The sequence below is a fragment of the Arvicola amphibius genome, chromosome 5, assembly GCF_903992535.2.
Source record: "Arvicola amphibius chromosome 5, mArvAmp1.2, whole genome shotgun sequence".
Classification (NCBI taxonomy): Eukaryota; Metazoa; Chordata; class Mammalia; order Rodentia; family Cricetidae; genus Arvicola; species Arvicola amphibius.
Genome location: NC_052051.1, coordinates 84,938,989 through 84,963,405, shown reverse-complemented (window position 1 = coordinate 84,963,405; position 24,417 = coordinate 84,938,989). Strand labels below are relative to the sequence as shown.

Here is a 24,417-nt window from a genome sequence, read left to right as displayed (position 1 = left end):
AAAGACTGGGTAGAACCTAATACAACTAGAAAAAAAATCAATGAAATGAAATTACTTTTAATGATATTCTGCTATGATCATAGATATGTAGTTTGTCCAGTTGTCATCGGAGACGCTTCCTCCAGAAGCAGATGGGAGTAGGTGCAAAATCCCACAGCCAGGCATAATTCAGAGAGAGAATCTAAATTGAAGTCTCTATCAGGACCCTCCACTTGGAGACCCAATGAACTTCACAGAAGACGGGAGAAAGACTGTAGGATTCAGAGATGGAGGACACCAGGAGAACACGGCCCACTGAATCAACTAAGTAGGGTTCACGAGAGCTCACACAGAATCTGAAATGACAAGCAGGGGGCCTTCAAGGGTCTGTACAAGGTTCTCTGCATATTATATGGCCATTACCTTGGTATTTTCGTAAGACTCCTAACAGTGGGAGCAGGCGCATCTCTGACTCTTTTGCCTACTCTCTGGACTCTCTTTCCTACCCGTTGCCTTGTCCGCCTCGATATGAAGTCTTTTGCCTTGTCTTACTGCTTCTTGTTTGGTTCTGTTTGGCTGTTGTCTCTTGGAGGCCTGCTTTTTTTTGAAGAGGAAACAGAAGGAAAGTGGATTTGGGGCAGAGGGGAGGTGGAGGGAGGCTTCTGGGAGGAGTGGAGGGGGGGGAAACTATGGTTGGGATGTATTATATGAGAGAATTTATTTTCATTAAAAGAGGGAGGGTCTCAAGCAGTCCAAACTTGCTAGGTAGTTCCATCCTTCTGAGAGAATCGCCTCCCAAAAGTCCCCACTCCAAAGGCTTCCAATGTGTGGAAGTGGGGGACACATGTACATATCATTATCTCCTAGACCCTAGCGAAGCCAGACTAGAACAGCCTCCCATGTAGCTCAGTGTATATACAGTGACCAGCACAAACATGACTATGCAGGTTAAAACTCTGATGGCTCCTGCCGCGCACAGATCAACTCTGTCTCCTTGCCATGACTGAGTAAGCAGTGCTTCCTGAGCAGCTTATTTCCAGAAAGCTTCAGATTGCCAAATCATCTCCTGCTTCGAAGTTTCAGCTACACCCTTCCTTCTTTCTACCCTTTTTGCCCCCTTAATTCCAAGCTGACTTGTTCTAGCCACAGTGTGTCAGCATATTCATGCTGGATTCTCTTTAATTTCCTGTCTTGATCATAGGTCAAATTCCACAACAAGAGATGCCTGGTTTGTCCACAAATGTACAACTCACTGCCATCATAACAGACATAAAACTGAGGTTGAACAGCCACCACTGCATTCTAGGCCACACATAAAGTGCCTTATCGTGTCACCACATCAAATTACAATATGCCAAAGGTTTTCCATCTTTTTTCTCTTACTGAATATTATAGCTTGGATGTGAAATGTCTCCCATAACTCGTGTGTTTGAGCACACCAGCACACGGTATGGCTCTTGTTTGGTATGGTAACCTCTGGGAAGAAGTGGTTCCCTAGAACCTGGCCCTACCTCCTGCTCATGCTTTGGTTCTAGACTGCCAACGCAATGTGACTGGCACCCTCCCCCACTGCCATGATGACTGTCAGCTAAAACAAAGCCTTCCCCTCTGAAGTTGCTTCCAGTTAGACATTTTGTCACGACACTGATAAACAACAAAATTACCCTCAAGTAAGTACCAGGTCAGAGACTCGACGGCCTGATAGCATCAGGGATCAAGGCAGGATTCCCACTTAGCTTAGATCTAAATTTGTTTGGCTTTGGCAAGAAGTCAACCCATGCCCTTCTGTGCAGACCCACGTCTTCAATAAGACAACAGTTCTGTGCCCTTCACTCTCGTGACAAACTCAGCTCTCTGCCACCTAATGCTGACTAAGGAAAAAGTTCTGTGGTCTTGACTCCTTCAGTTTAGGTTTGAGGTGCATTTAGGTGGAGGAAAAGCTCTGACTGCTCAGTGTTTGGACTGGTATGACGCTTGTATCACCATACATCCAGTATATCAGAAGCCAAACACTGTAGCCTCAGCCAGAGACTGAGGCTGTTTGGGCAATGACATTACCAGCGGTCCCAGGTTTGTGCTTTTCTGCCTAATCAGGAAAGTTATGAAAAAAGGGGACCTTGACTCAGTCAATTTGGACATACTAAAAGAAATCACATGGAAATTTTATTTCACATTAAATGACTCAAAAATGTGCTGGGAATGATGATACATGCTTATTCCCAGGACTCAGAAAATGGAGGCAAGAGGGTTAGAAATTCAAGGTCATACGGAGTTTAAACCCAGCCTGGGTTACATGAGCTCCAGTCTCGACAACAATGACAAAAATATTGTTTTATCAAGGGACACAAAAGATGAAATCACAATGGTTTTCAACTTGTGGGTCGTGACCCTTTAGGGGTTGAATGATCCTTTCACAGTAGGGGCCTAAGATCAACAGAAAAACACTAACATTCACATTACAATTCATAACATTGCAGTAAAAAGGTAGCAACAAAAATAAGTTTATGGGTGGGGTCATCATAACATGAGGTATTTATTAAAAGGTTGCAGCATTAGGAGGGTTGATAACAAGCTGCCATAACAACCTGTCACCAAATCCCAATAATCATGAAATTTCCTAGACACCTCAACAAAAGACCCTCTAAGGTGAGCATACTCCTACCAAACTGAGAGTCACACCATTAGGCCTGAACACCCACACAGCCACATCTTCTAACTCTGCTATCTTGAAGTATAAACCCCTAGGACCTCAAAATGTGACTCTATTTGAAGGAGAAATCTAAGGAGGGAACTAAGGTAAGACAAGATAGTGTGGATAAGGCCCTAACCAGTACCACTAGAATCCTCAGACTGTATAAAGGAAAGGCCACACGTGGACAGAGAGACCAGATGAGAACCTGCCACCCTTGGATCTCTGACCTATAGCTTTTAGAACTGTAAAAAGATGATTCTTTTGGCTTAAACCACCATCTGTGGTATCTGAAACGGTGACCCCAGAAAACAATACAAAAAATTCCAGTGGTGATATGATTTTGTTAGGGATGCACCGGTCGAATATAACAAATCAGTAAAGTGCTTGATACTTGGTAGAGACAGAATAAGTGGGGTGGGGATAAAGAAAAGAAAGACTCAAAGACATACTGTGTTGACATATTTTATATTTGGTATTTGTAAGTCTTTAAAAAAAAAGTTTTTCAGGCCATTTCAGGCCATTTTTTCCTTAAAAAAAAAAAAAGCAACCAACAGCAATACTCTGGCCAAGTACAACAGACATGGAAATGTGCATCATTCCACAGTAGTTACAAGAAAAGTATGGTTTAAAGTCCGCATCAACACTTCTGAGCCCCCAGGAGAAAACGCTACAGTCGCTAAACACACAGTTGCTACATGGTAGTCTGAAAACACAGAATTCTGACTTTGTTTTGAGGTGAATCAACTTCCATCAGCAGGCTTGTTTAGCTCAACAAGCACAAAGCGCAATCAAGCATGACAAAAGACTGGGCTTCTCCGACCCAGAAAAGCAAGTATGAATGCATAGTTGACCCTTCCCTACCTCCTCCCCACTCCCACCCCCCAGAGCCTCCAACTTCACAAAGCACAGATCCAGAGGGTCCACATGCTAAAGTGGCCTCAGAGGAGAGACACCGAATGTCCTTCTGCTGCCCATTGTCACTAGATTCAGCTCTGGAGGAAGTCTCTGTCTTAGAAGACACCAATGGCCCACGTCCTCCACAGCAGCTGGCCACCAGTCTGTGGCCCTTCCACTGACGGTGAGTCCTACACCAGCTGCTTTGCTGCGGAGCCATTACATCTGAGCAGGGAGCTCCATCATTGCACTTTTCAAATCCTGGTTCCCGGTCCCATGAGAGCTTGGGGCACACAGATTCTCTCCCCTCACCTGTGACCAGCCTCAGTTTCTGTCATGTGGTCTTCTCACCAACATGCTAATCTTCCCTTTCCACTGACTGTGCTAGGCAAACCCCACCACACAGCCCTTCTCCAGATGTGGAATGGCATGGTGACCTTCGTGTGACCTGTCTATTTGGAACTCCCCATCTCTCTACCAGTAACTAGCTTTTTTCCTGGGCCTGGGAATAATATGTGAGATTGGCTTGCTGGGGCTGGTGCCTAAGGACTTTCCAGATCCATACAGGCAGAAGCAGAGATTTCTGTGTTTTGCATTTTTATACAATATGTTTATAATCATGTTGCTTTCATTTTTTAAGAGACTCCAATCTTTTACAGGACTTTGCTGGGGCAAGTCCTTTCCTCCGCCTCTCCTATGGCAGTAGAGCCAGGCTCGGGCACTGCACCAGATCTGACCCCTACTGTTCACTACAGTGGTCCTAACGCACTGAGCAGGGCGGGTGGTGGTGCACAGAACTATCACCAGACAGGCCCATCTGTAGAGCACCCCAGAGTCAGTGCATGCTAGGGGGCAGATTAAATGGGATTTGGGGATACGTCCACAGTCAGCTTCACTCCTTCACACCTTGGGACAGCATGGCTTCCCTATTCACAACTGCAATGTCAAAGTCCCGGGTGAGATGGAGTCAAGGGGCCCAACCTGCCCTGACCAGTCCTTTCCTTGAAAGACCCGACAGTGAATGGACATTCAAATGCAAAGGAATTAGCAAAAAAGTGCAGTTTCCGTTTGAGAAGCAAAATTCTCCCCCAAAGCATGATGACATTCTGAGTCCCCTTTCAATCCTCTCTGTACCTCGAAGGAAAGGGGGGCAGAGCACACACAGCACCTCAACTCTGATCAACCAATGGTTTTAAGTGCACCATGGTTCACCCTCTATGACCCTCAAATACTCGTGACCATGCACACAGTCATCAAAGTGCAGAGTACAGAATGCCAGGGCCCACAGTGGCCAGGACCTCAGAGAAGACCCCCACGCTCATCTTCAACAGGAGACCATTGTCCCAAACATACAGCAGAATGTATCCCTGTGGAAAACAGCCCCAGGGCTCCAGGGACTTGGTGATTCCTTCATAAGACCTTATATACTTCATTGCCTACTAGAGAAGAAACTCAAAACTTCCTCAAATATAACCTGAGCCACAAGATAAAATAAAAGACACAAATCTTGTCATGTTAATGCCTTGAGAAGTTTACAGATTATGTACCAATAAAATAATCCTCATAAATCCTAAAATTCTTGGTGAATACACACCTGAAGCAAAAAAAATCTACATTTTCTTTAAAACTCAAAGTAATTACAGCAGCAGTGTAGTGAAAAGAGGTTTTAAAAATAATAATTACATCTTTGATACAAATCAAACTTTGTACACCTCAGTTCATAGGAATGACTGGTGTAGGAGTTTAGTATTTATATATACAGCAGATATGATGTGTGTCACTGCAGACAGAGTCTAAAGCCAGTGGACTTCAGGGGGAAAAGGGGTTAATCTGAGTTCACACTGAAATGTTCACAGGTCACCATGCTATAAAACACACACACACACACACACACACACACACACACACACACAGAGACACACGTAAAATGCCAACCTGAGTAAAACATTACTAAAAACCCAGAGCATCGTGAACCACTAAGTCACATATTGCACCTTTAAATAATCCTTCTTACCAAAGACAAATGAGAGAAAGTAGAAGACAGAATGGGAAGGGGTGTATGCCATGGTATGACAATTTCTCTCTTTCTCCCACCCCACCCCACCCCACCCCACCCCACCGAGAGTATCGTGGTGATATTTTAAATTTCTATTCTCAACCAAGCAATGGGATGAAAATGTCACCAAGAGAAGTCTTTGAGGAAAACTGGGAGGGAAAGAAAGAAAATCAATGGAGCACAAATCTATGCAAAAAATGGGTCACAGAGAAAGCCTCCTCTAATCAAACGAGAACAGGAATGTTACCGAGAAGGCAAACCTCTGATACTAAGTTACCATTTAAATATTCTGTATACTCCAATGATGAGATTCAATATAAAAATAGAGATATCTACTGAGTTTTGCCTGTGGAAGCATAATTCAAAAAAGGCACATGTTCAAATAGAAACCCATGCAGAAAAGGCACCGCGTGCCCCTCCCTGCATGATAAACACCCACAGTTATGTACTTCCATCAGCTAGATTCCAGGATACAGTAGGTAAAAATAGACCTCTGATACTTAAAATATATCCAACCCAACATAATCCCGGCTTTAGCATGTGAATCATAGAAAAGCCCTAAAAGAGAGAGAGAGAGAGAGAGAGAGAGAGAGAGAGAGAGAGAGAGAGAGAGAGAGAGAGAGAGAGAGAGAGAGAGGGAGAAAACAAACCTGTCTGTTTGGAAAAGAAAAATAAAATCGTAGCTCACTTTTCCTGGTTTTTCCACAATTCTCAAGGGAAAAAAAAAAAAGTCATCCCAACCCATGGGTAATCAGGATGCAGCTGATTGATACCCCACCTGTGCACAGCCTGTCCACACCTGTGCACAGCCTGTCCACACCTGTCCACACCTGTCCACCCTGTCCCCACCTGTGCACAGCCTGTCCACACCTGTCCACCCTGTCCCCACCTGTGCACAGCCCCTGGCAGCCCCAACTCCCTGTCTGCCTTGTTTTACGCGCACAGCCTCATGCCCTCCAAGGTAGTTAGTTCTAACAGAACAGAACAAAGAACTGAGAAATGAGACATATAAACACATGTCCGCATCAGGGCATTCTCCTTCACTGTGGGTGTGACGGTCTGGTTAACTCCAGAAAGGGTTTGCTTTGGAACTAGGCGATGTAACCGTTAGTCTTTCCAAACATGCTCACTGGCTCAAGGTTTTCGTAGATTGTCATTGCGGTGGTGTTCTGATAGATGAGATCAACTTTTGAGTCTTTCTGGGCTCTGATAATATCCAAAACACACTGATTGAGGAACACATACTGGTCCTGGAGCAAAGACAAGGAGAGAACCAATAAGTGCTGCTGTCTCCCAAACCGTGGCAAAATAAACCAGCACAGCAAGTTCAGAATCTAGAGGGAGCTGTTTAAAGACAGGAAACATGCCGACACAGAAAAATAACCAGGTACTGTAAGAGAAAACCTCATAAGGAAGCATTATATGTAAAACATGATCTTATCTTTTCCAAATAAATATTCCACATATGTATGTGTGCACATATTCACAGCATACAGAGTCCTGCAGGCCTGCTGTCAGGTGTGACCTGCTGCTGCTATGACCAATTACCTGACAAGAAGTAATTTAAGGAAAGAAGGGGTGCTTCTGGCTCCCAGCCTAAGAAGGGACACAACCCATGACGATAGGGGGAGGATGGCAGCAGGAGCACCATAAGCTGGTCACACTGCATTCACAACCAGGAAGCAGAAGGCAGACAGGAAATGGCACCCAGATACAAAACCTTAAGGCCCACCTCTAGTGACCCTTCCTCCAGCAAGGCCCGACTTCCTGAAGGTTGTACAGCCTTTCAAAGCGGCACCACCAATTGGGGCTCAAACCCAGAGCCCAGGGGTTGTGGGGATTCAAACCACAGCACAATCTAAAGGTGAATATGGTCTTCCTCTAGGAAGTGGGTTAAAGAAATAAAAGAGAGGGGAAATGTATTCTGTGTACTCCTACAACACTAATTTTTCATAGATTATTTTTGAAATGTGAGAAAGATCGGGTGCTGGAGAGGGGGATCGTGGTTAAAATATTTGCCATGCAGCAGCAGGATTAAATGGCAGATCCACAAAACCCATGGAAATGTTGGGTGGGTGTGGCCTCAGAAAAAGAATGTGACCCTAGAGGAAGTCAGCTAACTAAATCAGCCGTATTTACATGCTCTGGGTTGATTGTGAGACCCTGCATCACTGAATAAGGTGGAAAAGTAATCTAAGACAATTACACAGACACATGCACGCATGCACACACAAGGACACAAAAATGGAAAAAGAAAGATGAGGGAAGACTCTGCAGACAGATTTCTATTCTAATTCTTTAAAAACTATAGCAGAAAAGTGAAAATCTAACACAGAAGCAAAATTTCATTCTTTCTCTCACAATCATGCAACTCATGCAAAAGCACACAATGTATCCAGACCTCTAGAACACTCCCTACAAGACTCAAACATAGCACATATTCATAAGTTTCTAAATTGGTACAGGGTAACAGCCTGAAACAAAATGAATATTCTGCTCTCATCCTGGTCCAGGAATATCCACCTCTGAGGAAGCTGCTCCCCACCACACTGTGATGAAAACGTGCCTCAGATATGAGCTTACCAAGGACACCAAGAAGAGCAAACATCCCAGAGAGCACGCCCGGCCACCCTGCTAGAGCCCTGAGAATCTTTAACAGGGTTTACCGCGTTTGTGCTTCGGTGGCAATGTGCTACTTCCCACCAGTAGTACGGTAAGACTGTTCTGTTAGCTTTATGTTAAAGATGGTCAGATCTTATTAGAAACAAAGACTAAAAACTATCAGTCTTACAAATCTAAAATCTGGAAACCAAGCCAAAAGACTTAAGAAGATTCATTTGAGGGCTGGAGAGATGGCTCAGTAGTTAAGACCACCACCCACATGGCAGCTCCCAACCATTTTCAGGGAACCCAAAGTTCTCTCCTGGCCTCTAACAGGATATGATACACAGACATACATATAGGCAAATCACCCATATAGACATAATAAAAATAAGCAATCTCTTTATCTTAAGGAAGGCTGTTTCAAAAGTCAGAAGCAGTAAAGACTATCTGCACGTGTGCTCCCACCGGTGCCACTGTGTCAGGTGATTTAATTACAACTTAGATTAGAACTTGCAAAGAAATATACAACCAAAAGTCAAAAATATCTAGAAGAGTCCAATGCTTCAAGCTCAACATGTGACTCCATTTGATGTTTCAGAGACAGATGGGGAGAACAAAATGTCAAACGCAGATGGGGCCTCACCTCTGTCTGTACCATCAGAGGCCTGTGCATCCGAAGATCATAGACAATACCGTACACATCCACGGTGTTCTCATTCTCTATCTGATAGATCAGACGATCGATAGCAATGAACGTGCCCGTCCTTCCGACCCCAGCACTGGAAAACAGAGCATGAGTCATCATCTCAGTTGCCTTCACCATGGATCTCTCAGTTCTCCTACCAGTACCCACATCTCCATTATCACTGTTTAGCTGACACAAACTTTGTTGCTCAACTGCATCTTCAAGCAAGTTGGGGAACTCACTTGAGTTAAATGTCACAAACAAAACATCTTGCTAAACCATCTCCTACTCCATGATACTCAATGGTCCTAAAGCCGAGGACAAAAAGTTACACTTATTTATGAAGCCCTATTGTAGGAGTGTGTGCACTTTCTGTAAATGACCAGATGGCAAATATCTTAGCTCAGCAGACCATGACACTGCAGAAAGTCAGTGGGCATGACTATGTTCCAATGAGGTTTTATATATAAAAACAAGTTGCTAACCCTGTCTGGCCCACAGGCTATACAGCTTGCTAACTCCTTTCTATATACAGTCTCATGGCTCAGGGACTAAGTCCCTGGTACCCTCGTGCAGACTCTCCTTGAGTTTCCAACTATCTATTGCATTTCCTCTTGGGTGTTGCATTTTCAGTTGTCACACATACACGAGCTGCCAACCAGGTGTACCTGCAATGCACCAGGACTGGTGATTCCGGAGGTATCTGCTTCGTGTAGTCTCGGACCAAGTAACGAAAGTTGATGAGCAGGTCGGTGGTGTCAGGGACACCATGGTCAGGCCAGGAGGTGAAGTGGAATTGCCGCAGAGGATGACTCTCGCTTGTCTGCATCTGAAGCCAACAAAATGGGTTAGAGATCCAGACAGTAAGGGTATGCTACACTACCACAACAATGAGAGAAGTCAAGCAGTGCCAGAGAACTGTATCCCACAAGCAGGACAACAGGCAGCCAGGCAGGCACAGTTCCAATAACCAATTCCAATTTGGTTATCCCCATCACCAAATCTTCTTAACACTGCCAGGAAGGAAGGGCTTCATACGCCCCACTAAAGACCTGCAGCAGAGGTTCAGAGAAAATGGGGGTAAGCCCCTGATACTCACCCCAAATGGAGCAAAGACACCCAGTCAATTTAGAGTTTATATCACCTCTGTTCTCAGCTACCAGTCAGTGAGAGCCCCACACCCACACACATGCTCCTCCTGGATGAGCCCCATTCCTCAGTCCACTTGGAAATGACATTTCCTTAAATCCCAAAATCATTTCCCTAAGTATGGTCAGGAGGGGAGCATATGCTGGGCAAGAGACACCTGGTAAGTCCTGGGCTTTCCAGATAATCTATGGAACACACAACCAGTAAACACCGAGCAAATATTTAGAACTATAGGGGTCTACAAAAAGAACATACACACACACACACACACACGTTGCAGGAGCTCCTTCCGCTCCTTAAGCCAATAGCCGCTGAGATACCAGCCCATTGGGGCGTGGTTTCTCTTTTTAAAAATGCGGCCACTTCCCTCCACTCGCTCTCTGGCTTCCGGCTCTGCTTCCAGCGACTAGGCTCCCTTCCTGATTGCGCAGAGGGCTGTTGGCTGGGACGGTGATCTGTAATTTTTTTCCCCTTTAAATAAATAACCATTCTATTAATCATAACTCCAAACTGGTGTGGGGTTGTGATTTACACCTTCTCACACACACACACACATACACACACACACTTCACAGTCTGCTACTTCAACATGTGGCAGGCAGGAGACAGTGAGCACTATTTTGACAAATCTAATAATTACACCAGTTTGTATTCTACTTTAGACCATGCATGTGCCTGGAATTACCAAAGCCAAAGCTCTCTGGGGCCAGTCCTGTCCCTTCCTGTCCTCAATTTGACTATACTCATTTGTCTAACTGACCTTACATATGTCCTCCACAGCTGGGCACTGGGCATCTCCATCACTGAAGCTAATTTTTAATGTTCATTCATTATAAAATCAACAAATTTATATTATTCAAAGATTGAGAAATAGGGGAGAAGACCCTGGGGAACCTCATCACACAGATAACCAACATCATAAATGTTATCATAAGGGTTTACTGAGAAAAGAAACCAGCTGCAAGGAGCAGGAAAGAGAGGAGACACAAAAACAGTGCAAAGTAGTTCTTGGGAGGAGTTCTGCAGAGGGGCAGGGGCGCATGAGGGCGGGGGCAGGGGCGCATGAGGGCGGGGGCAGGGGAGCGTGAGAGCGGGGACAGGGGAGCATGAGGGCGGGGGCAGGGGAGCGTGAGGGCGGGGGCAGGGGCGCGTGAGGGCGGGGGCAGGGGAGCGTGAGGGCGGGGGCAGGGGCGCGTGAGGGCGGGGGCAGGGGAGCGTGAGGGCGGGGGCGGGGACTCAGACTAGGGGTGGTGGTCAGAACAGCAGAGCTCTGTCTGTGGTGCTCTCATCTGTAGAAGGAAATGTGTGTACGCATCTCACAAAATTACAAAATACTACTGCAGAAAATGCCGTGTGAACGCCTGTATTGGGTCCTAAAATAAGAAGAGACTTCAGTGGGGAGCATGAAATCCCTAGAATCTGTAGTTTCCTTGATATACACACAACGAGAGCAATAGCATTTTCTTTAGTCATTTTGCCAACTCTCTGCACAATTCCCCAGTGAACCCCAAGCAGGAGCAGATGTGGATAACAGATATGCCAGTCAACTTAAACGGGCAAAGGCGGCAGAAATCAGCATGACAAACTTCAAAGGTTCCTCACTCACTGTGACCTTACTGAGGTGCTCAGGCTACTGTGTGCTCAACATCTCCAAAGAAGGACCTGAAATAGTTCCTGCGAATCAGTAACTAGTAAGAAGTAGTATTTCATATACTTTGCCTTACCTATATCTTCAGGAATCTTTAAGGTTCATTCTTAAAAACTAGGACCCAATATATCAGCCCCTGTTAAAATACAACACCACTGAATCTACTTCTAGGCTTTTCTTTTACGCATAGTGTATATGTGTATGTCTACATACACATAACAAAATTATAAAAGAATACATACATAGTCTTTTAATATATACGTTGCCCCAAGCTAAGCAACATAAACCTAAACTCCAGGACTGACACTGAGGCAGAGGTTCATGAGGTTAAGGCCAGCCTTGGCTACCTAGTAAGACACTGTCTTAAAACTCTGTCTCCCAGTATGGACCACGGACACTAGTTTTTCACATCTCCTCATGGTAATTACAGTCATTCCTCGGGATCCACGTGGACTGATCCCAGGAAAAATCTGTGAATGTTCAGGTTCTCAAAGTAATACAACCACGTGTGTATGCAACCTGCACACACACAGTCATACACATACGACAGTACACACTACACAGCCCAAGTGCATAGCAGGCTGTACTATCCAGGGCTAAGTACAGTCCACGATGTTCACACAGACACATTCCCTAGAATACACCCCTGACATGTGACTATACTTTAGATCATTTCTAAGCTGTACTACCTAGCGTATTTTAAACAGTTGTTATGCTGTATGGCTTATGAAATAAATGATGGGCCTGATTGTACATGTTAAATACAAACACGATGTTTACTCAGTCCCAGGCTGGCTGAATTCACAGCTGAACAAAGCAGCAGGGGTAAAAGCCTGGCTGTATGTCGTCTACATATGCAGTATCTCTAAAAGCTAGACGGTGATAACAGTATGTACATAAATCAGAGTTTAGTTATCCATTCTCCAAAAGCTAGCTACGCATGTGGTTTCCAAATTGTTCAAACACCACAAATAATGCTGATGAGGTGGATATGATCTAAATGTACTGCAACTATGTATGAAATTAGCAAAGAACATGTAATAATAAAATAGCAGACACTGGACATACCCAAGAGAAATGAAAATAAACACAAAGGTTACTCATTCCCTAAAGGAGCCATTCCTTCTAAATAACCTTCCAAAAATAAACAACACTGAGACCGTGACTAATAATCAGTACTAATAACTAGTAAACTAATAAACAACACTCATCTGTAACTAATGAGTCCACGCCTGAATTTCACGTTATTTCTTTATGTCAGGGACTCAAATTTGAGCCGACAAGATTAAAAGGGATGAACACTTTTAGACCCCCCAATATGTTAAGCTCTAAAGTAGATATCATTGTTAACACAGAGCACTTTCTCTACTTTCAAACACTCTTTAAAAAAGAAAAATAAATTCAGTTCCTAAAATGTCCTATTATTTAAGCGGATTTGGTTTTGTAACTTTTGGGGGGAAGGGAGGACAGTGCATTTGCCCCAGAATCTGAACCTTGGGATTAGTAAGAACTATTCCTAGCAGCAAGCGCCCACCCCAAAGCATATCACTGACACAGCCATGCTCATGAGACTCATTTAGTCAGAAAAGACACAAAAGTCCCCTCAAAAAAATAAAGCTAGGGGCTCCTTAGAGAGCATGTAGTTATGGGCATTTTAATTCTGTAAAGAAGAAGAAGCAAAAACACTTTTCTCATTCATCAAATATTAGTTATTTTCAACATATATACCATTTCCAAATTCATATCCAATAATGTTCTCAGATCAATCTTGACTTACATTTTTCACCACGAAATCTCTGACGGTCCATTCTGGAAGAACAACCTCTGAGGTCATTGCCACAGTTATGTCCCCATAGTCCTGAGCCTGCTTGGAAGGCCAGTATTCCTCACATTTGGTCTAGAACACAGGATTGGTTGCATGAAAACACAGGAATCACACCACCACCATCCTCAAAGTCTCACGAGGAAGAGTAAGTCATGAGGCTGACATTGGCACTGTTTAGTTCCTCAGCTGGTTCTGTTTGACCCAAACACAGATTTGCACATGTACCAATAATTCCAAATAATATAAACGAATCTTGAAGAAAAATGAATCCGGTTTGTGAGATGGTTCAGCAGCAAAAAGCACTTGCTGCACAAGCCTGATGGCCTGCATCTGGGACTCAGATCCCATTTCCAGAAACATCACATATTTGCTGTGGCATGTCTACTCTCCAACACACATACACACATCACACACAGAACACAGTAAAAATCAATTTTAAGGAAGTATGTCTGACAAGTTCCAGTTACCACCTGGACAGCACCATTCATGTTGAACACCTGGCCGCCAGCAGCCATAGCATTGAGCTGTCAGACCCCACTCTCAACAAGGACGGCTGAGAAAGAAACACCCTGCAGATGGCTCTGGCAGACAGGGAAGTGTAGGAATAACTGACTCAGGTGCTAAGTCTCACTCCTCAAGAAAAGAAACCACAAGAAAGAAAAGACAGAAAGACAGAGGGAGGGAGGGAGGGAGGGAGGGAGGGAGGGAGGGAGGGAGGGAGGGAGGGAGGGAAGAAAGAAAAGAAAAGAAAAGAAAAGAAAAGAAAAGAAAAGAAAAGAAAAGAAAAGAAAAGAAAAGACAAGACCTTATTCCAGGCGTGGGAGCTCATGCCTGTAAACTCAGCCATTAGGAGAATGCAGTTCAAGTCCGGCCTGAGCTAAGAGTGAAGCCCTGTCTCAGGAACAAACATAAACAAAGCACAAAGCACTGACAGCTGGGGCACTGCTCAGCAGCAGAGCGTGTGCTGAGGGGGACCAAGGCCCCAGGCACTAAATAGAATCATCATTAATAATCCTCCATGAAGTAACATTAATTCTCATTCTTCAGGCACACAATTTTTTAATTTAGCATGTTTTTCAACTCATCTCTATTTAGGGAAACGTGAGACTTTATCCCTAGAAGAGACCTATCTGTGACAGAATTGGCAGGAGGGTTCTAGACCACACAGGGAGAGAGGGGGCTGCTGGGACTTGCCCCGGGCATAAGTCTGAAATTTTGTTTATTGTGTCAAAAACTAAGTTTGAGAATCAAAGATTTAGGAGCTGGTTGCTTAGAGGCAGGAGAGGCAGGCTTTACAGGAGCAGGGCTGTATGGTCTCGGATACCCGCTCCAGGCCCACAGTGTCCACTGCACTAACCCAGTTCCATCTGCTCACTAACTCCAGCACAGATACAATCACAGATATTAATATGAGCTCACAAAGGAACATTGTAGAATGTATTTTCAAGACTTTTTTTAAACCTCTCTGAAAGCTAAAAATACAGAACATATTTTCTAAGAACAAAGGTGTTAACATCTGGGAAGAGAGTTCTTTTAAAAACAAATGGATTTTAAGGTACACTCTACAACAATAATTAATTTATATTTTTTTTCAAAAGATACTTACCCTTCCCTGTTCCACGCATTTAGTCAACATAACAATGGCATATACGTTTTTCTCCCAAACCATACGCCAAAAATCTTTCAAAGTGTTGGGTAAAGGTCCTTGTGTGGCAATGAAATCTTTCTTGGAATGATAGCCCTAGAAATAGAACACTCAGTCATCATTCAAGACACAGAGAGAGATGCTCTGATTCAGAGGAGCCACCGGCGCTAAGGGCCGCCACTTACAGGCATATAGTTGGCATTGATGTAGTCATCCGCTGAATGGGTCTGGACTGAAAGTTTGACTCGAGAAATATCATCTGTGGCATTAAAAGAAAGAAAGAGCCTCATTGTAAGCCAAGTTTCAGGAAAGCTGCACATGGGGAATTTTTAGAAGTACCAACTGGCCGCCCTTGCCTGACACACGGCTTCACACTTCACTGTGACTGTGGGCGGAGAAGCTGTGTAACAGCCTGAGCACGAGAATTAGGGTGACCTAGGCAGCCTGGCAGCAAGGTCGACGTTCTTACCACCTTCCCAGCCTGACCAAGCTTTATTCCCGGCAGCCTGGGGGTCTGCTCTGAGAAGGACAGGTGTTGGGTAACCATATTCACATCTCAAAACCACCTCACAAGCTTTCAAGATAAAGAAATCAGGAGTCTCAGAGATGAAGGGACATTTCCAAGTCCTTCTGTGTGGGGAAACAACAGACAGAATTTGAACTCAGAGCCTCTTCTAGTATGGCAGAAAAGACATCCAAGTTAACCTTTCCCCACTGCCTTAAAAAAGTTGTTATAGGGCTAGTGAGACAGATCAGGCATTAAGGGTGCTGCTGCCAAGCCTGATGACCCGAGTTTGATCCCCAAGGCCACATGGAGGGAAAGATCTGACTCCCACGGGCTGTTTTCTGACATCCACACACAGCATGGCACATTCATACCTGTACATATAAAACAATCAATAAATTAAAGATGGATGGATGGATGGGTGGGTGGACAGGCAGGGTAAAATTCTAAATTTGGAGCTGTAGAGATGGCTCCATCAGAACCTGCCATCATCACCCTAGTGCTCACCGTGCACACCTATAATCCCTGCACTAGAGAAGAAGAAACAGGCTCCTTGGAGCTTCATGGCCAGCTAATCTTAGTGAATCAGCAAGATCCAGGATAAATAATGACCCCTGTCTCAAAAATGGATGGGTGGGGAGATACTGAGGATCTGGGGGGGAGTTGAGGGATAGAAAACTATAATCAGAATATATTGTATTAAAAAAGTATTTTCAATTTAAAAAAAAGGCAGAGCAACTGAGGAAGACAACCAACATCAACCTCTGGCCTCCATGTGTACACATACACATAGACACACACTCACATGCACATACAAACCCCTCTAAATTTAATAGTTAACTGAATGCATAAAACTACTATGAATGGAGAGGTCTAAAATACCAACTTCACACATTTTCTAAATATCATTCTTATTTAGAAAGCATACACACAAACTTGTCCATGCCAGAGGTGATAATAACTGAGGAATTCCAAATGTCAGGATAAGTCATGGATATGAAGGAAGCTCCCTGTCCCCACCGGATTCCACTGCTGACCCTCCTAGGACAGAGGAGCACAGCAATAGTAAGCCCAGTAGTGATGTGTGTCTCAAGAAAGGTCTCATCAATAGAAACACCACCCAGACATCAAATCCCAGCCCTCACTCCAGATCCAAAGCTCTCCAAGAGCAGGGCAAAGTTCTGAGTTAGTCTCAGGAGGGTAGAAAATAGCAGCTCCCCCAGCATGGCTACAAAAGCACTTTTTTCTGATCAAGGCCAAAACCCACTGACAAGTATAAGAGAAGAAACAGAAAAAGAGCCGACGACTTAAAAACCACTGAGTTTAAAATACAAGCTAATAGAAAAGCATGACTTCAAATTAAAAAAGATAAAGTCATGAAATGGCTTGGTGAAAAAGCTACCCACAAAACCAAGCACCTTCAGGACAGGCAGAACATGGTTCAGACCCCCTGATACTCCTCTCTGTGTGCTAACTCTCACAGCAACAGACTTCCCATAGCAGAGCTCACGTTACTAACCCTTCCTTCTCCATTCCTCAGTTTGTTCTCACTTGGTTTCATTTCTTTTGCTGTGATAAACACCCTGAGTAAAAGCAGTACAGGAGAGGGAAAGAATGTGCATGGCTTACAATTCCAGATCACACCAATCTTGACGAAGTTAAGGCAAGAATTTAAAGTATCGTGTCCACAGGCAAGAGCAGAGAGAGAACAAATGGACCTTTGCTTGCTTGTTCTCTCAGCAAGATTTCTCCTTTCTTAGACCATTCGAAACCTCCTGCCTACACAATGGTATTGCCCACAATGGGCTAGGTCTTCTATCAATCATCAATCAAAATCCCCCCCCCCAAACATCTCATGGGCTAACCTAGGCAATTCCTCACTAAGACTCTCCTTCCCGAGTGAGTCTAGGTTGAGTCGAAACCGACCAGCACAAGGACAGACACAGGCGATTCTCAAAAGCAGGAAAGGGCTGCTTCTCCCTCTGCAGTGCAGGGATTACAGGAGTGCACTGCGGGCACTAGGGTCCTCACGTCTGTACAGCAGGCAACTTTACTGATGGAGCCATCTCCACAACTCCAAATTTAGAATTTTACCCATCTGTCTGTATGTCCGTCCGTCCGTCCGTCCGTCCGTCCGTCCGTCCGTCTGTCTATCTATCTATCATCTGATCAAAGATCTGGGCAAGGAGAGAGTGCGACCCTGTACCTGCTTTCCTGTTGCCCCTTTCAGAACAAAACAAACTGCACATGAGAGGAATGCAACTCTGAATAAGTCACCTAACATGGAGGTTTATTTTCTTCACTTGTGAAATGAATATTCCACCACCTACTCTACAAGCTGTGGTTGTAAGGATTAAATTAAATGTGATTATCTCTTCATAGAGTACTTAGCTCATTCTAGGTAAATGGTTGTGGGACTGTTTGGTACTGAATGGTGGTGAGGGCAGCAAGTGGGTATTACTGACTCCCTATACATATTTATCTCTACTGTTCAAGACACGGCCAGTGACAGAGGGGAGACAGGAATAAAATCACTCACAAGGCAGGACATTGTTATAGCGGTTCTTCCCCCTGTTCTCAGCTACTTCAGCTGTATATTTAGGTAGACTTATTCCAATCAGCTTCAGATCCTGAAAACAAATAAGTGAGTTATATATTTAATCAGGCACAGGGCAGAACAAAGTAGGAATGCAGAGGCAGAATGGGTTGACTACTGCTAAGTGCAAAGAGATGTTGAGCATCTAACCCCCAACACCTATGAGTAGGCTCTATAGGATATGGCCATGAAGAAGCAAGAAATCAAAATGAAGTCACGCTGGAAGAGCGTGGGTCCTTAACCTCACATGCGAAACAGACACACAGGAGGAAACACCTCATGGTGGCAATGGTAGTGACGCTGGAAATGGAAGCCATGCTTCCCCCAAACCAAGAGACAATGGGGCCTCCAGAAACTGAGAACCACGGCAGGGTCTCCCCAAGAGGTTAAGGGGAGCAGGTCGTGCTGACACTGTGATTTTGAGCCTCTTGTTTCCTGAACAGTGAGACAGTATATTTGTCCTTAGTTATCCTGTTTATAGTACTTTAATAGGGCAGCACTTAAACTAAATCAGAGGTGAAAATGAAAGGAGAACTCTTGCCTTCTGGGGCTGGAGTCAGGAGTCACTACCCTGGCAGGTAGAGAGAGGTATGCAGACCAGACGGAACCAGGCAGCATAAAGACAATCGACACAGACGGAAACTGAGTCGTCCGTCCGGTGGGACCCGAGTGATGGGGTTGAGGACGGACCGTGCCCGAGCTGTGGGCGGGATTCTGGGAGTACAAAAGTAGAATTTCTACCAGGGAGCACCTTGTGGGGAAGAGCGTGCATGCACGTCTGAGTAAGGACAGTTCCCGGGCCAGTCTGGGGGAGTCTGGAAGGCAAAGATGAGTAAAGAACGCCTAACCCAGGTCAGTTTTGCCCCCACAGCTGTCAAGCCCCAGGCCTCCGAATGGCCTCTCTGGCTTTTCCACCACTCAGGTAGCCTATTAATGACCCTAGTTAATGGTCCTCTAGCTTCAGTTCCCCATTTCTGCCTCGTTCTGGACAGTCTTCAGGTAGCCACAAGATAAACACATATTCCACTAAAAATGAAGGTTCTGTGTGAGCTTCCTAGCACAACAGGGTGCCCCGGAGGAACAGGCATAATCTTCTCTCCCCTCTAGGCTGCCTCTCACCCAAAGCTTTACTACAATGCAAAACAGTTTATGACCACCTGCCTCGTATTCCTCTGCAAATCCACAGTTGGAGTCAGCTTGCTGTTTCTTAAAGTAGGCCTCAAAATTCTCCACTCGAATTAACTTGGATCTAGGAAAACAAAACTTGTTGGGCTTTTCATTTTTGCTTATTTTTCATTCAATTAAGTTTGAACTTAAAATATAAGATATAAATGAAAGAATATCAAAATGAAAGATATAAAAATGAAGCTACTCACTTTTTAGGTCTTCATCGTGGAAAGGAAAAAGGGGGAAAATCAATTAGATGTACTCATTTTAGAAGTAAGCAAGCATCAACTCAAAAGAACAAAGCCAGACACAGTGAAGGGTATGGGTTGGAGATCAATGCAATGTTATTTTAAAAATCACTCAGACACAAATCAGAAAAGCAGCCCTATCCTATAACTGACAATATTTGTGACTTGAAATAACTGTTTTTCCTTGACTCTTGATAATCTATCCACTTTTGCAAAATATAGCAATTACCTTGTGGGGGTGCTGTGGAGATAGTTTAGTGGGTCAGAGAGCTTGCTGCTCAAGTGTGAGGCTTTGAGTTCCAATCCTCAGCACCCACATAAAAACACCGGCATGGCCACATGCATCTGTAACCCCAGTGCTGAATTGGGGTAGACAGGAGATGGCAGAAAACTGCTGGGGGCCAAGCAGTTCTTAGCAAGAACCCTGTCTCAAGGGAACACAGCAAGCAGTGATAAGAGCCATCCCCTTCTGGTCTCTGAGCACTTGTGGGGATGCATACCTGCACACAGGTACACCAGATACACACAGAGAACCTTATTTGTTAGTAAAACTGAAGAACATATGGGGAAACAAAAATAAAAGTAACTTCAGGGGGACAGTGAAACAAAGAATCCTTGCAGAAAACAGCAAGAATTTCCAGAAGATTATGGCCAATCTGTCAATCCGGAAAAATGCCAGCTATTTCTATCAAAAAAAAAAAAATGTGCTTTAGATAGTCACTGAGCAGACTGGGGGACTGAGAATCTTAAAATAAGTTTGTAACTCAGACTTACTTAATTTGAGAAAAAGACACTTCATTATTCTTGGCATCTTTCCTATTTTGAAAGGGGAAAAAAAGGCCCATTAGACAGACAAAGACCTTCATCCTGCCTGCTCTGTCACCTTCCACACATCCACAGACACCTTCTTCCCAGGCTCACCAGTCCATAACCGCCAACAGACACCTGTCCACTGATCCTCAACCTGACAGACCAAGCAGGAAATGTAAACTAAAAATCAGTACACTTACTCTTTCTTTTTATTGAAAATAATCAAAAATCTATTCAAGCAACTTCTAAAAATTTTCGTGTGAGAGAGTTGTGTAAATTAATGCAAAGAGGGGGGAAAGCCCTGAAAGGAAGTCAGGTCCAAAACTGCCACTGTGAGCACCTGCACTGCTGACTCAGCTCCACCCAGTGCTGAGACAAACTGCAACTGAGCAGCATGCACCAAAATCGGAGGGGAAAAAGTATGCCCACGTACCCGGTAAATGTTCTGTTTGGAAATAATTGTGAGCATGCCCAAAGGTTAGGTACAAGGACATGTAACTGTAGTCAAAAGTACCCAGTAAAATGGATAAATAAATGATGGCAAATACCCGGCAGCTACTTAAAATGATACTGAAATGAAGCCCTCCATCAGGTCTTATTAATGTGTCTAAAAGGGCTCAACCGGGGTGAGCATCATAATCACATGAAAATGGAAATAGGTTTGTTGTAATTATGGGTTACTGAATTTCTTTGCTTTTCTTGTGGGTATTTTCTTTACCACCATGGGTTTGAGTTTTGAGTTTGGTGGTGGCTTATGGGTTTTGAGACAGGTTCCACCGTGTGGTTCAGACGAACTCTTCCCATCAGCCTCTCACTAGGACCTCCCTCCTTGTGCCCTATTTACTTGACTGTTGACATTCCAGCTTTTGAGCTAGGTTCTGATTCATTTTTAGTACAGTGTAAAAGACTTAACTAATATGAAGAGAAGGGACACTGTGATTTGTTGAGGGGAGATAAAGCGACCACCGTTTTCTTGGAATAGGCTTGGGTGGCACACACCTATAGCCTCAGATTCGGCAGAGGTGGAAGGACGAGGCATCCCTCTACTACATTTGAAATATCCTAAGATATTTTAATAAACTCTGTTTCAGGAAAGCGAAAAATCAAAAACGGGAGGATGAGGTTGAGAAAGCCAAATCCCAGGTGGAAATTTCTAGCTAGAAGCACCTGGCAAGAAGTGAATTCCAGCACAGGGTTGCCACAGTCAGGCAAGACAAAGTCCAAAGACCAAGTTCAAGTTCCTCTTTGGTGCTCCCAAAACTGATTCTGCAACCCTAGAAGGGCTTTTAAGACCTGCCTGCTAGAGCCTTGGGAAGTCGGTGAGGAAGAGGGCACCCAAAATGAAACTGCTACTTTCCACTAATGAACTGCACCACAGGGTGGTGGTAGAAAGAAAATAACCAGTAACAAAACAATGGAGTGAGACATCTGCCACTACTCCTCAGCTCCTGGAGCCGAGCACTCGTTCCCATGCCGCAGAGGAAGGTCAACAGCTAGCCAGAGTGGAACCTAAGTTCGAACTTGGTCAACTCTAAAATCATATGAAATTCTTAACACATTCCTAGGATCCCGGCCTGAGAGCAGCATCCCGCACAGCAGGTAGGTTTGATGTGGCTGGGGTGAGGTTCAGAATCAAATCACCCAACTGGAGTCAGAAAGGAAGTAAGTCTGGCCAGATGGCAAGAATTTTCAACTGTTCCTCCCAATTTTACAAATGGTTCCAACTCCTTACAATAAAAAGTTTTCGTAAACAGTAGCCATGCCAACGGGATGAGCATTATCACCTTTTCTTTCTCCAGAAGATGAAGCCTCCCACAGCCACAATGGCCAGGGCCCCAAAGATGCATCCGAACACTGCTCCACAGATGACACCTGCGGAAGGCCCACAAGAGACGATTCAACTGGCGTTCAAGAAGGGCCGTGCGCTACACCAGCAACTCCGGGACCCAGAGGGGGTGTGGTGCACGTAGGGGGAAGTGAATATCGTTAGACATAAAATTACAACCAGCTTTCAAGAAGTTGTTTCTTCACCCTGAGCCCACCATTATCAGGATGGTCCTGAGAATATCACAGCCCCTGGCTAGGTCTCAGTTCAGCTGCAAATTTAGTGACCTGAGAGACTTAGATCAGTGGATTTTCCCATCACTATGAGCAGAAGTACCTACAACAACACCCACACACAGCATGGAAGCCCTCCCCCCACCCCCGCCATTCATATGGGCTGTTTAAGGGGAATCCCTGAATTTTGCTTCTGGGTTATCTGTTCTACTCAGCAGTTATGAAAAACAAATGAACAGACCAGTAAGTCACTGTTTCTCCATACTGACAGAGGAAGGGACCCTCACCTTGGTCCCTGAAATTCCAATATATCTAGCTCTGTGATACGTGGAGTCTAAGGCTAGAACTTCAGGCTTGCATTTAAGTCACTGTGCAACATGGACCTTGGAAGCCCTATTTCTACACAGATGTAAGAAAGACACTGCTGTGGTGCCCTCTAAGATGAGCATTCAAGGACTCTAAACTGAACATGTTTGCTGGCACATGGGCCCACAAGTGAGTCTTAGAAAGCAAAGGACTAAGTAATCTGCAGATCAGAAGTGTGGCTGGTTTTAGAGAAGAAGTGGAGAGCAGCTCTTTTAAGGACACCAGAGTGGGGAGTTAAGCTAGCCCAAAGGCCAAGGGATATGTCAGTTTCTGAGAGGAAAAAAAACAGCCACCTCCACCCTTGTGGGTGCCTATGGAGACAGCAGGCTTCTGCAGACATGAGGTGGAAAACCCACTGCATTTGATGTTAGGGCTTTTGTCTCCCTCTACCTGGATCTTGAGGCAGGAACACAGCATCCGAATACTGACTGAAAGAAACATAGCTCTCATTCCCATTGATGAGTCCACCATTCTGAAGGTTGTAAGTAATATTGGTGAAGCCAGCAACACACACCCTATGGGGGACAATGGAGAAAATAAGGTAACTGAAGTGTTTCTACCATCTTAGTATGTAGAATCTTAAATTCATGAGGCTCAGCACCCAACAGCAAGGACCCATATTACCGGTAGGAGCCCAGAGGCTCCAGCCTCCCGTTGTAATAGCCAAAGGTGGTGGATTGGTCCCCCACATTGATTTCATATTTCAGGACATCAGACAAGCCCAGAGAGCGTGCCTTCTCTTCTACTCTTATGAGGTATGTCACATAAGTATCCGAGGCCCCCTTTTTGAAATCTCCATATGTGTACTTCAAAACATCTGCAGAAGGCTGGCCAGCTAAGGAACAAAGAGGCAAATCATGAATGACGGCAGAAAGACAAAAGTGTCAAAGAAAAAAAAAAACAATAAACTCCGTAACAACACAGGTGCTGAGTGATGATACCAGCAGTTCCAGGAGCAGATGAAGCCCTCATCTCGAGTCTCCCACAAAAGCGTACGATCCCTACTCTCAAGCAAGAAAAACGAAGAGCAAAGAGCTGGCAGAAACCTGCCCAAAGCCACACTGCACATGCTGTGAGGCTGGACTCCTAGCCCTGCTCTCCTGGCCTGGGCACCAGGTAACAGGACCTTTTTCATTCAACATGGGTCTGGGTTTGAAATTGGTTGAAACCACATTCAATGACAAAGGGCTTAAAAGCAGACTCAACATTTTAAAAGTCAGAGAAAGCAATCTCCATGTTTTGTTTATATGTATTCACCAGGATGCAGGTACACGTGTGTGAGCTAGTTTGTATGCATGTATGTCCATATGTGTGTGGGAGCCAGAGGACAACCTCAGCTATCATTCCTCAGGCACCTCCTACCTTTTTTGAGTCAGGATTTCTCTCTAGCCTGGAACTTCATGCTGGCTAAGCTGGCTGACCTGGGAGCTCAGGGATCCTGCTGTCTCTGCCTCCGCAGCTCCAGGATTACAAGGGCATATTACAACGCC

The 24,417-nt window shown here is 44.6% G+C and overlaps 1 protein-coding gene across 4 annotated transcripts in view; it reads right to left on the bottom strand.

Annotated features, from left to right (window-relative positions):
• Positions 1–5,075: 5,075 nt before the first annotated feature.
• Ptprj (protein tyrosine phosphatase receptor type J) overlaps positions 5,076–24,417 on the bottom strand; it is a 159,533-nt gene continuing 140,191 nt past the window's right edge. For 2 of the 4 annotated variants that reach the window (XM_038329876.2, XM_038329873.2), the window contains 13 exons: positions 23,552–23,762; positions 23,318–23,442; positions 22,288–22,375; positions 20,468–20,509; positions 19,655–19,663; positions 19,440–19,527; positions 18,222–18,312; positions 15,363–15,436; positions 15,139–15,273; positions 13,485–13,604; positions 9,579–9,739; positions 8,869–9,004; positions 5,076–6,871 (listed from right to left, as the gene is read on the bottom strand). In XM_038329876.2, coding sequence (XP_038185804.1) covers positions 6,713–6,871; positions 8,869–9,004; positions 9,579–9,739; positions 13,485–13,604; positions 15,139–15,273; positions 15,363–15,436; positions 18,222–18,312; positions 19,440–19,527; positions 19,655–19,663; positions 20,468–20,509; positions 22,288–22,375; positions 23,318–23,442; positions 23,552–23,762 — 1,439 coding nt within the window. In that variant the 3' untranslated portion in view covers positions 5,076–6,712. The remainder of the gene's footprint in view (positions 6,872–8,868; positions 9,005–9,578; positions 9,740–13,484; positions 13,605–15,138; positions 15,274–15,362; positions 15,437–18,221; positions 18,313–19,439; positions 19,528–19,654; positions 19,664–20,467; positions 20,510–22,287; positions 22,376–23,317; positions 23,443–23,551; positions 23,763–24,417) is intronic. The other 2 variants (XM_038329874.2, XM_038329875.2) reach the window with 2 other exon arrangements.